Genomic DNA, 14,084 nt, shown 5'->3' on the forward strand with positions numbered 1-14,084 from the left:
GAAAAAATCATAACATTAGAAGTTCAGAAATCATGAAAAATTCAAGAAGATTGCAACCGTGTGTTGTAATTAAGCTGGTTGTGGATTGAAGAAAGCAGTGTCAGTAGGCTGAAGCAGTGTCTAGCAATCAGAGAAGGCATAATTGCAGCCAGATTTCATTTGTTTTTAAAGCACAAACATCTTAAGACCAATATCAAATACAGATAACAAACTTCTAGTATTTAGGTTACGGTCTTTTAATGTGTTTTTAAAACACTGTATATTCCAGGAACTCTGTATTAAAATACATTCAGAGTTGCTATCTTTAAAAGGTACACCTAAAAGGAGAACAGATAAATGCTTGTGACAGATACCTTGGCATGTTGAAAGTCATGTTGTTAAAGGAATTCTTTTCATACGTATTCAGAAATTGAAAGGGTAATGAATGTTTTATGGAACTACTTGCTTACCGTAAAATGAATTACGGTGGAGCGCTTACCAGGAAGTTGTATCTGATGCAAGTTAATTAGTAATTTTTTTCTAGAGAATGATGCTATAAAGCAAGCTCAAAATCCATGATCTTTGACTTGCTGTGGTCAACAGCAGTAACAGAACCTTCATTCTGCTGCTAGCAACATCTGGGACAAGACGTCTATTACCATGCTTGGCTTCAGGATGTCCGTTCTTAAAGTCTTGTTTTTCATTCTATTGGTGGCTGGTGATTCTCTGAGTCAAGAACGTAAGAAATGCATTTTTGCTTTATAGTTTGCTAGAAGAGTAATGTTTCTATAGAATACTTGGCTAACCTTTAGAGGCACTCCTGAAGTATTGCAAGCCCAGTGGCGTTGCTTCTGCGTAAGTTCTCTTAACTGTTTAGGTAGAGAGAGTTTTTAATTATGGATAAACAATGAAGTATTAAGATGCTTGTGTGTTAACTTGTGTGTGTTTGTTAGGAAGTGTTTCATAGATTTTTTGAGTTCTGTGCAGCCAAGAGTTTAAGCCAACCATTTAAGCCAACCTGTCAGATGGGATATATTTTAATCAAGTAAGACAGTTTTCTTTCAGTTGGAAGAAGTACTCAGTATGTTGGTTTTAAAAAGTTGTACATCCTTTTTATAGAAAGTAAACTCTGAATTTTTTTGAGATTAACGTGGAGAAAATGATCAGTAATTAAGGGTATGAAGCCAGAATGCATTGAAAAAATTGTTTTAAATGAAGACCTAACTATAACCGAATCAGAAATACTTGCATATATATATACGATTGAGAAGATTGTTTTATGTTTTATGTATAGGATTGGGAAGATTGTTTTATGGGAGGATTTCCTAAAAATGTTTGTTCTTAAATCCTTTAAAAAGAATATATATTGTTATACTGTGAATGACTCAGCAGGGTGTTCTTCAATGAAATTGAAAATTACAGTCTTAAGTCAAACTTTAAAGTTTATCTTATGGTGAAAAGTTATGCAAATACTATTCAGCTGTATTAGTTGTTGGGTCAGTTGTTTTTTTCTGAATATCATAACGGTGTTTCGCCTTGCGAGTCTTTCAGTTCTAATTATCTTCCTCGCCTTTTCCAGTGGTGCCTTTTAGTTGATCATTTAGTTGTACATTCCATTTAAAGATTTCAGGTGTGTGTCCCTAAATGCTTTACTGCAGGCAGAAATTATGTTAGACTTTGCAAGCTTTGTACCAAAACCTCTGGTTCTTGTTGGTGTGAATGATGAGTACAGAGTTCAGGCCAAATCCTATGTAGGAACAGATAGCAAAGAATGCGTAGGATTGTGTAGGGCTGAAATGTCAAATGTGATAACTTCTGAGGTTCGACAAAAGTTTCCTGGTGAGATAATTATTTTTAGATATCCATGAGTTTCTGTAGTACCGTAAGCAGTTGACTTCTGGATCATAACTTACAACCCACAATGCATATACAGTGGAAAAGAGTGGGAGGAGAAGCCATATTAATGCAAAATAAATCCTTTATTATACTAAAATGAGGAATAATAATCTAAAAGCAAACCACAAAAAAAGGTTTTGCTTGAGTTTATAGTTTGTGAATTTGAGTCCCATATGGATTTCATGATTTCTAGTCTTTGCCAATGATCCAGAGATTATACACACTATAATTCATCTATAGTCACATTTAAATAATGTGATAAAAATTATAGTCATATCAGCCATACACTTTGCTGGCTATCTGGAAGGTTGCTGTAAATTCTAAGTAAATTTTGCTGGTAAGCCTTAATTTCTCCAATCATTTCAAAAGTTTCAGGGGACAAGTCACTGGAAATTAAGATTTAGTATTTTTAAGCTTCATATGAAGCTTATGTCTTAATTTGTTTTTCTTTGTTGTTGTTGTTTTTAATTTACAGCCAACTGCACTGCAGTTGAGGACTTCGGTGACTGCAGCGGTAATAGTGACGGCTTCTGTCCTGCCAAAGTTCCTTGTCAATGTAAAAATGAAAAACCTTTTTGCAGGTAGGTTGTAGTGGTCTTTTTCATGTAAATGTGCTTGTGGAAAGTATTGTTAATGAAGAACAAAACTTAGACCCAGCATTGTGCTCCATGAAAGTGGGTGTTGATCTTCGTTCACAATCTGCATGGAATCACAACTGCTGAAAGCATCACAGCTGAGGTCTGGAAGTAAAGTTTAATTTTTTTACAATATGTAATTCATCATTTATATAATCACTGTAAACCTCAATTTCCCCACAAATTGCTATTGTCTCAAATATTGTGCTTTGGAACTGAAATATATAATAATAAGCTTTTTCCTCAGATTAATCAAAATGAAAGTTTTTAAAAAATCATATGTATAAATATTTTATTCTCCAAGATGCGCTTGCTTATTTCCTTTTAAAACAAAAATCATCACGTGAGTAGAAAATATGGCACTTTTGGTTGTTTTTTTAACATATAATTTGACAGTTAGACTTGTAGGAAGTCAGCAAAAAAATAACTGGTCAGAAGTGGGAAGCTCATCTAATTAACTAGTTGACTCAAAGAAATAACTTCTCTGTGACCCAGTCATAATGTTCTGTTTTTATGTATGTGCAGCTGACCTCCTGTCTTAGCCAATATATCAGATTAGATAACTGAATATACTGCCTAAATTTTACTGCAACTCCGGCAAATAAAATGCTACTTGAAACTAGCAAAGGTTTCACATGCTTATGGATGGTGAAAAGATCTTTGACCAGATTGCCCTGTGACTTCTAGGGCTACATACTCTGTTCCTCAGCAAAGCTTATTATCTTGAAATTGCTGCAGTGCCAACTTGAATATGCAGTTCTTGGTTGAGCCTGACCCTGTATTTGCATCATATGTAGAATAAGATGGGTAGGCTTTCTCAGATCAGAAACATAGTTAGACAAACTGAAAAAATACTGAATCTCTGGATTCCTGCAGTGTCCAACACTGAATAATTCTACAGTAAGATATTTTTTCCTTTTTTTTTTTCTTGTATTACTTACATTTTAGCAACATCTTTTTAATTTATATGTTTTTATTTGCAGATGTGATTACTTCAGAGAGGGCTGGATGGAGTATTGGTACATGGGTCCCAAATGTAACCAGCTTTGGAACACACTGGATTTAATACTAGTATCTGTTCTTCCTGCAGTAGCTCTGGTTTTCTTAGTTGTTGCAATATTTCAGTGTGTCTACTACTGTAAAGGTAAAAAAGCCAGGTAAGTTACTCTGGATACAGTTAAAAAGGTTTTTGTAATCAAAACTAAAATAAAGCAAAAGAAGTCTGGTATTCTGATTAATTTGCAACCTCTTGATATTTAAATCAACAAGTTTACCATATAGCATGCTTTACCAAAGTATTCCTTGCACAATTTAATCCTAAATCAAACACCTTAAGTTATTCATCTTTTTCCACACTATTCACAACTTCACTCAAAGTCATTGTTTCTCTTCCTTACACAACCTTTAAATATTAACATGTGCATTTACTACTTCTAACTCAAATCTTGCTGATGTATTTGCTGTGAAGGATTGGCTTGCTTTCCTCATGTTCGAAAACAAAAAGGGAAATCAGACTGCTAAACACTGACAAATGTTGCAGATTAAACATTAACCATTGGCAGTTTGAGCTTTCCTTCGCTTTCAGCACTTTGTCTTTATTTACACTGGAGTCTCTACCAATTCCATACTAAATATTTCATTTTTTTCCATCTTTCCTTGTGTCCGGTTAGCATGTGTTCCTGGTGTGTCCTGTGTTATTGAAGAACTGCAGTATTACGTAGCTTGCAAGTATCACTGCCCCAATAAGTCTCAGCTGATGGTATAGTTTGTGAACAAATCTGCAGTCCAAAAAGATTCATTATGGCCCAAAAAACTTGCTGACGCTCTAAATTCATGTTCTTCCTCCCCATCAGGAAGCAGACAAATTCTCCATACCACGAAGTACACCACAACCCTACATTTAGTCACGAACTGTCTGGTAACCTGGCACATGCTTCTCAGCAGTCACCAAGGGTAAGAGATGTTTTGTGCTGTGCATCACATGTTCCTCTTTCTAGTGGAAATTGAACATCACCTTGTGGTTCAACAGAGTGGTGTATGAATAGCATAAAGTTGTTCTCTTGTAAAACTAAAGATAATCTCAGTTTAAGATCTTAATTTTATTTGTCCAGTATTTGACTTCTAAAGTCATCTAAATGCATGAACCTCTTCATCAAGCATGAAATACATTTAGCTTGCATAGGAGAAAACAAAGAACTGGGTATTATTTTGAAACTGTATCCAGATAAATGTTTTCTTTTAGGCCAGTTAGAATATCAGTGTTAAAAAGAGAGAAAACTTGGATATGAGCTCAAGCCACATATTCTGGCCTCTTTCCGTGTTTCATCACTGTTATCTTCTAGCTGCCAGGTGAGCTAGTTTCAGGCTGATCAGCTCATAAACTCAATCATTGCATGCTATTACTGGTAATAGTGCCACTGCAAGAAAAAGGGCAGTAGCGTGCAGCCAGTAAGGAAGAAATTGTTACTGTCAGATTTGAACCCATTAAAACTGCTTGATGAGCTGCACCTACAGTTTCATTTGTTTACTAGCTACACTTCACCAGAGGAAAGACTGGCTGAACATGTAGTACATCTGGAATTTCAGAGTCATCAATATTGATTTCTGTATGAGAGGAGACAGTGTAAGAAATGACTGCTCTCTGTTTTTAATGCAAGATTTAAGCAGTATCAAATGAAACTAGGCAGAAGTTTTAAGCAAAAAATAGTGCTTTTTCAAAAATTAAGTAGTCCAGCAACATTCTTTGGATGTGGATCCATGAAGCACCAGGTGTTGCCTTCTGGACTAGGCTAACTGCTGTGTCAGGTTTCTCCATTACGCAAGGTGTACTTTACAACAGAGGTTCTCAGTTGAACTGGTGGTTAGCACAAGAGAAGGTGGATAAATACCTTTCAAAATCAGAACAGGAAATATGAACTAGAAAGAAAGATGAACTGAAGTATGTTTTTGTGTATTTGTATTCACTTCCTCGTTCTGTATTTGAAGTGATTATTTTATTTAAAGAGTGGATACTGGCTGAGGACACTTTATAAGCTATAGAGAAAAGTAAGAAAGGAATATAGTCAGATGCACTATTTTCTGTTAAATATGTTTGTGAAGTATTAATATCTTGGAAATTGAGTATATTAATGGAAAAAAAACGGTATGAGACACCTTCACCAGCAGATGGTGCTGTTTAATTTGTAAATAATTCTGAATATCATGTAAATAATGCTATAATTTTCAAGGCATGAATTAGACCACATTTTGCACGTCTAGTTGAGGAAAGAAATCTTATTGTAAAATGATCTACTCTGGATGATGGCTGTAGTATGCCCTACTTCCTCATTATCCAGATGGTACATTGAAGCCCAGAGACAGATGATTCTGCCTGCCTCATCTCCCTTTTAGATGTGATGGTCATGAATATGTGAGCTGCCTACGTGGCAGCCTTGTGCACATATTATTCTGTAAACTGGGGAACCTTAACCAAAGCTGCCTGAGGGAGGCGAGAGAGGAAACTGTGATCTGTATCTGTGTCTTAGTTTCAGCTGGGACAGGGTTGTTTTATGGTAGAGTCTGGTATGATAGCTCCAGCTCTTGCTCTTGCAAGTGATCTTCCCTGAATACTGCTCCTCTCCTGAGGGTGCTGTATTTTGAAAATTGCCTCAGGTCATTAGATTTTATTTTTTTTTTTTAAACAAAGATACCGTTAGCAAACGAATATAATGTGTTAGTTTTATGATGAGTATAGAACAGGCTTTTTTGTTTCCTTGTGATGTTTTCATTCATCCTCTAAAAGTGTCTGGGAAGACTGAAGCCAGTTTAAATTAAGCAGCAGTATTCATTGATCTTCATTATCAATCAGTGTATTTAGTTTAATTTTAGACCTGGTGTTGCATAAATCTGAGGCAAATCCATTGTTATTTATGGAGTGGCATCTTCTTGAAATGTTTAATCATAAGAGACTCAACAGAACTCACTGGACTCAATAAGACCTTTAATACCTAGCTTACCTTAATTGTACAGACTTACCTGGGTCCTTCTCTGTTATGTCTTATGCATACGTTTTCCACATTACTCAAATACTTAAAGGTCTTCCTTCTACTGAATCTTTTGGATAAATTGAATTTATATGTTAAAACATCTCTATACTGTTTTTGTTATATATTTTGTTACCAATAGAGAAATCATCCTATACATCTTTCCACCAGAGACAACTGCGAATGTACTGTACCTAGTGAACTATTTTTGTAATTTGTTATTTTGCTGTGTGCAACCCTTGTGTATAGGTCGCCTGGACTGGACAACTGCCGAAAGCTGTACTGAGAAGACAAGATTTTGATGATCTCCCAGGCCCAAGTCACTTAGATAATCCTAGGTATACTGTTATTTTTCCATCTTTTATTCTTTTTTTTATCATTTTCACTTGATCATTAGGTTTGAAAACCGATTGTTTCTGTGTAGTTTTGCTAGTGACATGACAGAGATCTGGTAAATGCTGAAGCATTTGACTAAGTAACTTGCATACAGTATTTTGTGGCTTGAATGTGATAGAAAAAGTTGTAAGTATGAGCTGGCAGACAGGACTAAATTTATCAGCCTTCTCTGCATGACTTCAAAATACGTTATTATGTAATGTTTTTAAAGTGTGTTGATGTAGTCTCCTTTCCTAATATAATACTAAAATGAAAAAGTTGGTGTGAATTCCTTTCTGCAGCTAAATTCTAGAGCACTGGTTTATCCAAAGGCTAAGGTATGGTTTTACTCTAAAAATTTTAATTATTTTGTTGGAAACATTTTCCTTAGTTTTGCTTTCTTACTTTAATCTTCCTCAGTAACACTTGCCCGCTGTTGCATATACTAGCAGCAGTTTTTGCAGAGAACATGTTTCCCGTGAGACTAATAAATGATAGCAGAACATTTTGCTCATAAGCAGCAGGGTCCTACTGCAGAAACAGTCTGGAGCTGTCTAATACTTTGTTCCATCAAGAAGGCCTGATTTTTTTTTTTTTTGAATATGAACATGGAAAATGTTGATGGTCAACTTATCATGATGTATTATGGCACTGTTCAGTATTAGTTAAAAAAAAAAAATCCCAAATTAATGTCTTTAAATTCACTTTTATGGGATGAGTGGTCTTTTGCAGTAAAAGGAATTTAAAAGACAGAACAATTTGTTGTCTTACTGCAATAGCCTCGACATCATGAATGCAGTTAACAAGCTTTATTATTTTTATTTATTATTTAAACAAATACTCTAATTTACATCATACACTTTCTTTACAATGTCTTTTTTCTTCTGCATAGCCCCAGGTATGCTCAGCCACTGAGGAGACCAGACTATGTTTCCAGCCAGCAACCCCAACAATTCGACAGTTTTGTCTATCCAGGCAACAATAGACCTTATGCAGGTTATGCAGAGGACAGGCAGTATTCGGTATGTATGAAAACCACACCTACACTTACAGAACAGTCAGTCTTGGTACTGAGAGCAATTTATCGTAACTCACATTGATCAAATTTGTGTTGCTGAGTAAGGATATGAGTTAATATAAGGCCTGAAAGTTCCTGTACAGGTATTTTCTTCAGGGATATTACATACCTGCCAATTCCATTCTAAACTATGTAAATTTTACAGTGGAATAGAATAGAGCAGTTTGCTTGGGAGGGGCCTTCAAAGATCATGCCTGCTGAAATGTTTTTACATATTTCAAAACCTGTTTCAGTTTGCGTATACAAAGTTTAATACATTGTTGTTTGCATAAAAATACTACTAAAATATACTAATAAAAGAAATATATAAATGTAGATTAGATACCAAATATTTTAATAGCAAGTACACAAGGAAGTGTATATCATGCTAACAGTTGAATTTTAATCTCTTTGCAGAGATACTAATACCAGTGCTTCCTTGATCTGAAGCGCCTCAGAATGCTGCATGATCAATGAATGAGCAATCCAAACGTTGAGAGACCAGTAAGCCCTGTGTACCTGGATGCGGAGAAAATAGTAACTCGTAGAGAGCATTAAAAGTCATTCCAAAAAAAGTATAGAAGATAATTATAAAACAAAACATAATTACAAAACTATTATCCAATTTATTTACTGTATAATTTATGAAAGTTTATCTTTTTGGATACCTGATTTAACAGTTTATACATCTGTTTCTAGGAATTACTTAAATTGTTGCACTTCTATCTGGACAGAGATTTTTGTGATTAACTATGTTGTGTGCCTAACTGACAAGTACCTGTTAGAAAAAGCTGCCTTTTCTCAGAGGAAACTCATAGGAAAGAAGTCTTCCCAAAATTCAGTATGAGAGCTGACAAAAACACATGCTTATCATCATTCTTCCTTCATTGCCATGAATTTAAATTTATATTAAAAAGAAAGGAGAAGTTGCATTTTTCCTTATTTCTCAGGAAGGCTTGTCAAAGACAGCTTCTGCCGAGTATAGTTTTTCCACTTGGCTTTCCCATTCATTTGTGATTTTTACTCCACTCTGCATCACTCACAAGCTAGTGAGCAATGGTTCCTAATATAATGTTTTTAATAAGACTATATATTTCTCTGACTGAAATTATGGAGATTCTTCAGGGCATTTTAGTGTGTAGAATCTATTCTTCCCTGATAGGCATTTGGTTTTTTAGTTGTTTGGGTTTTTTTTTCCACCAGAAGAGCCAATACTTAAGGAAGAAAAGCAACAGATTTCTTACAAGCTTGAACATCTATTAAAACATGTATTCTTGCTAACTCCAGTATCCCAAAGAATGAGGCAAAAGGGAGGGAAGGTTCTCTTGTCAGGTGTAGCCACCTAGTCCACTGATACTAGCATCATTGAACAAATGTAACCGAGCACTTAGGTTCTCATTTTCTCAAGATGCATCAAATACTGAAATACTGGCTAATATAGCAATGTGAGCCCTGCAGTCCCTTGTTTCTTTTTCACTTTATCTTAGTCACCTTGTTGAACCTAACAGCTCAAATTTTTTTTCTTTAAAAATACAGTCTTTCTTTGTAACATCTTTTGTGAATAATGAAAATAAATGAAGCTATGGAAAATTGACTGCCTTACCACTAACTAAGAAATAAAAGGTACTGAAGTCCTGAATGTTTTTCCCGTTTTCCAAAAAGGCTCAACCACGTTATTTTAACATTTATTCTAAACAAGTATTTTCTTTAATGTTAGGTGACATGTGAAACAGTATGACAAACCAGAATCCTAAGGTTTTTAGAAACATAAAAATACTGGCATTTCTTACTTATAAATCAGAATTCTCTCCTTACAACTAGCTTAGCTGCATTATGGTACTTTCTATGCTCTCCACAACTGTCAGTTATTGGCTGAACTATATTGGTTTTCCTGTGCAAGTACACTGGTAGAGAAGCCAGAAATCTATCCAGACCCCTTTCATTTTCCTTTCTTTTCCTCAAAAAAAATGTATTAAATAGATTCAGCTCCCTAAAAATGGAACTGTGGCTCCAAAACTGGCAGTTTTTTCATAGCTCTGTAACAGCTTCTGTCGTGATGGCTCAATCTCCAGCCAAAATTTGTTGTTGTTGGTTTTGCTTTGTTTTCTGGTAACAATTATCTAAAGTGGGTAGGTTTCAACAATTTAACTACTGTAAGAAACCAGTAGGCCTTTCAGTGTGGGTGTAAAAGATATTGAGGGCAGATTTGCAAATTGTCAAATCACTGAATGATAGGGTAATTTTTCATGAATAGCTGAAAATACATTCACCAAAATTCACTGAAAAGAATCCAAAGATTTTCTAAATGTGGACTGCTTGTAAACCTGCATTGAAATGTCCTCTGAGGCTCTGTGCAGCCAAGAACAATGCCTTTACATGTCAGCATTAATAATTTTCTTGCTGATTAAAGCACAAATATAAAATATTCATACTTTTAACATCCACACAATCAGCTTGAAGAAGCATCTTGTCTCACCAGAGGATGAAGCATTGAAGAACTACACTCCATTTACTTGTGTGACTGACTGTCCTTTCTATAGGCATGTTCAGTGAAAGTATCCTACTAATCATCCAGTTTCTTTTCAGTTTCTGTCAGCAAATATTTGTCCGTCATCTTCTAAATTGTAACAGAAACTGTGGTGTTTAGATCCTAGGCTATCAGTTTAAGCTATTAAGACCCGAGAAGGGTCAGGTACAAGCGTATCAGGATTTTGTCCATGAATTATTTTTTCCATCATTTTTAGCCTCCAATAGTGCCATAATTAAAAATCCTCTGGTTCTTACTGACCTCTGGCTACATTCATCAATCTGTGGGTAACTGTAGAACATGAGTGCTAAATTTCATATTCTCTCTCTCCTTTGCAAAAGCATAGGAGAAAGAGATGAGGCAATCCTGTCAAATATACTTGGTGCTGGCAAGGAAAGAGCTATCTGGAGGTACGTGCTCACGCTGCTTAAATTAAAATGAATAAATTTTCACAGAGAACGAAGCTTTCTGTTCAGACTTCTCTGCTCTTTGTTCTTCAGGCAGATGAAGAGTTGCAGGACGTCAGCCAGAGGGATAGGCACTGCTCCTGTTTTACTTAACCATTCATGGTCAAATCATCAATGTTAACGTCAGGCAGTGGTATGTGAAAGAAAAAAGTGAAGAAAGTGCTGGAAATAGTGTGGTGTCATTTAAAGTAATCATTACAATTGTAAATACCTTTTTGATTACATCATGCTTCAGATGTCTCCCTCTTACCTGGAGACCAAGAAGCTCCACAGTTCTTTGAAATGTTTGTTTTCTTAGCTGAAGGGCAAAGGGCAAGGCTGGTCTTCTGCTAGTTATGGTTATTATGATGTGCTATTTCCCTGTCAGGTATAAACATTTTTAATTGTTGTACAGAGTGGTGTTCTGGCTTTCGTACATTTCAGTGCTGTGACTTCCCATATTTGGATACTCGTGATCACTGGTATCTTAGGTTTGCTTTGATGTGGTTGTGGTTTTCTTGCTGTTTTCTTCGTTCTGTGCTTCTGACCAGTACTTCCTTTGTAATTGCACCCTCACTCTGCAGATAGTGCATGTTGGTTCTGATTTTATATGTTATGTCACATTGTTGGCAGTAGCCTTGTTGTTGCTTGTTGCTGCTTTTTGCTTTGAGCTTTCCCTTGGTATTTCAGAAGAGGGAACCCAGTACAGATTGGATTTTGTTGAGGAAAAACGATAATCGTCTCTGGTTTTTTGATTGTATCACCTTGTAAGATGCGCGTGCGCTCTCTCTCTCTTTCTCTCTCACTTTTCCAAGTATGTAGTTTTATCTTTTTAGGTATTTTTCCACTCATTCATATGTTTTGGACATCGCATTAGACTTTCAGGCAACTGAATCCCACTGTCCATGAACAAAATTCATGTCAAATGAATTTTTGCCTGTAAAGGCAAAATTTTATAAAATAGATTCATTTCTTTGAGTTACCTATGCTCTTGTTACCTATTTAAAAACAAACAAAAAACAACAGTTGATTATTATGTCCTTAATGGTGTTTCAAAGTTGACCGATTCCATGCAAATATATGTTGAAAACAACTTGTGCACCCATTTAACAGGTTGGTTTCTAAATTAGAGGTGTTTGTACGCTACCATACCCTTAGCTTTGAGCAGAATAAGCTTAGAAGAATTCACATGTACAACCCATTTGGGTCAGTCAGAGAATAGACTTGACAGACTCCCCTAGACTTAAAAGTTTTTGTATGTTGTAAGTGTATGCCATTTGTAGGTGTTGAACAATTCAGTAATGTGGGGACTAAGATATATTCATTCTACCAAGATCCTACAGATACTGTAACATGTTGTTTTGCTACATCTTGCAAAGTTAAGGAAAAAAAAACCGAACTACCTAGGTGGGAATTGAATCCACATTGCTTACTTTGAGACAAAAGTCCACAGTGTGGATAGGGGTAAGTTTCCCAGTGGTTCTAAAGTTAGTTAAATATGTACATTTTAGTTACAGAATGTAGGTTTTAGAGGCTTAAGATTGAGATTTTAGTTCTTATTTATATAATACTTCGTTAAAAGGCAGATTTTGTGTATGTATGTAGTATTAATTATAAGTAGATTTCATCAGTTTAGTGGTAAGCTGGACATGGTACATGCTTATGGCCTACACTTCCTTAGGGATGAGTATTAATTCTCTTGAAGAACTTTCTTATATATGTTGTTCTTTGCTGGACTAGTCGCTACTTCATTAAGTGTACTACTGGGCAATTAGCCTTCATGTGGACTTACTGAAAATAATGAAAGAAGTGATGCTGTTCATCACATTTGTGCCTGCAGTTTCTTCCAATTTACTAGCAGGAAAGGTTTTCTTATGTTAGTTGTATTCTTGAAACAGTAATATGGGCAAGAATGCATTTTAAATCCTCACACCTGTGGCTTTACTATTGCGGTGCTGTGTGATCCTGTAGTGAGGTCCTCGCTGAGGTACCTTAGTGGTTGTGGATGAGGACAGTGGTGCTGCACCAGGTCACTGGGATTTCTGATGCCCGTTTGACACTTTTTGTGTCCACCTGTGCTTTATATCCTCTCTGAAACATATACGGGGAGCTGGAAGTTAGAAGTTAGGCTGGCCTTCCCTTGTTTCAGGGGAGAACAAACGCCCCTTTGCACAGCTTGCTCCTGTGCCCGTCGGGGACAGCAAGTCGTTCTTCTTCCCCCGACGTGCGGTGTGTCAGAGCCCGGCCGTGACCCTGGGGCGCGGAGCCGCCGTGCCGTGCCGTCCCGCAACACCGGGCCTCGAGCCCCGCGGTGCGAGGGCGGACGGAGCGCGGGCGGCGGGTGACCAGCTTCGAGGCGGCTCCCCCGGCCCCAGCCTGGCGCTCGGCCCGCCCGGGCCCCCTCCCCGCTCCCCCCGCCGCGCACAGGCGCGCTCGGCGGCGCGGGCAGAGCGAGGGCAGCGGCCTCGGCGCGGCGGGTGCGCCTGCTCGGCGCGCGGGGCCCGCTGCGGCGCGCAGTGACGTGCGGCGGCCGCGGCGAGGCCGGCGGCGAGCGGGCGGCGGGGGGAGGGGAGCAGGCCGCGCGCGCTCGCGCCCCGCCGCCCGGCCCTGCCTGTGATTGGTGCAGGCCCGGCCCTGGCGGACCCGAATGCCAGGCCGCGGCGGCGGCGGCGGAGTCCTGCGGGCCGAGGCCTCCCCCCCTCCCCCTCCCGCCGCCCGACACCTGGGCGCAGCCCGCCGAGAGGCCGCCCGGCGCGGGGACCCGCACAGGTGAGCGGAGGCGGCGGGGCCGGGGACGAAGGAGGCGGTCGGGCCGCGCCCGAGGCCTGCGGGCGGGTCCACAGCGCCGGCCCGGCGGGGCGCCTCGTTGTGCCGCGGGGCCCGGGCCGAGCCGAGCGGGCGGGCGGTGCCCGCGGGCCGCGCGGCCCTTTGCGGGCGGCCAGAAAATGGCGGAAAACAAAATGTCGGCCGGCGGGGCGGGGAAGGCGGCGGCTCGGCGGGACAGGGGTTATCCCCGCCTCCCCGGCCCGCCGCCGCCGTCGCCGCGGGACGGGAGCCCGGAGGCGCCCCGGGGCGCGGCCGCGGGGCCGCCGCGTCGAGGGGAGCCCGCGGGCGGCTCCGGCCCCCGCGCTGCGGGCGGCGTCCCGC

The 14,084-nt window shown here is 39.0% G+C and overlaps 2 protein-coding genes across 12 annotated transcripts in view; both read left to right on the forward strand.

Annotated features, from left to right (window-relative positions):
- The first annotated feature begins 635 nt into the window (after positions 1-635).
- On the forward strand, positions 636-9,603 carry LOC149916018 (uncharacterized). The gene is made up of 7 exons (XM_090150258.1): positions 636-718; positions 2,351-2,456; positions 3,494-3,667; positions 4,364-4,463; positions 6,782-6,870; positions 7,800-7,929; positions 8,382-9,603. Exons 1-7 carry the CDS (start codon positions 640-642, stop codon positions 8,388-8,390), a joined length of 687 nt encoding a protein of 228 aa, XP_090006384.1. The 5' UTR covers positions 636-639; the 3' UTR covers positions 8,391-9,603.
- A 101-nt stretch (positions 9,604-9,704) lies between these two features.
- ZNF711 (ZFX family zinc finger ZNF711) overlaps positions 9,705-14,084 on the forward strand; it is a 34,498-nt gene continuing 30,118 nt past the window's right edge. For 10 of the 11 annotated variants that reach the window (XM_090150249.1, XM_090150252.1, XM_090150251.1 and 7 more), the window contains exon 1: positions 13,508-13,706. The gene's annotated coding sequence lies outside the window, so the exon portion shown is untranslated. Of the gene's footprint in view, positions 11,092-13,507; positions 13,707-14,084 lie in introns of those variants that run through there. The other variant, XM_090150244.1, reaches the window with a different exon arrangement.

This window comes from Phasianus colchicus, chromosome 14 (genome assembly GCF_987193195.1).
Source record: "Phasianus colchicus chromosome 14, bPhaCol1.hap1.1, whole genome shotgun sequence".
NCBI lineage: Eukaryota > Metazoa > Chordata > Aves > Galliformes > Phasianidae > Phasianus > Phasianus colchicus.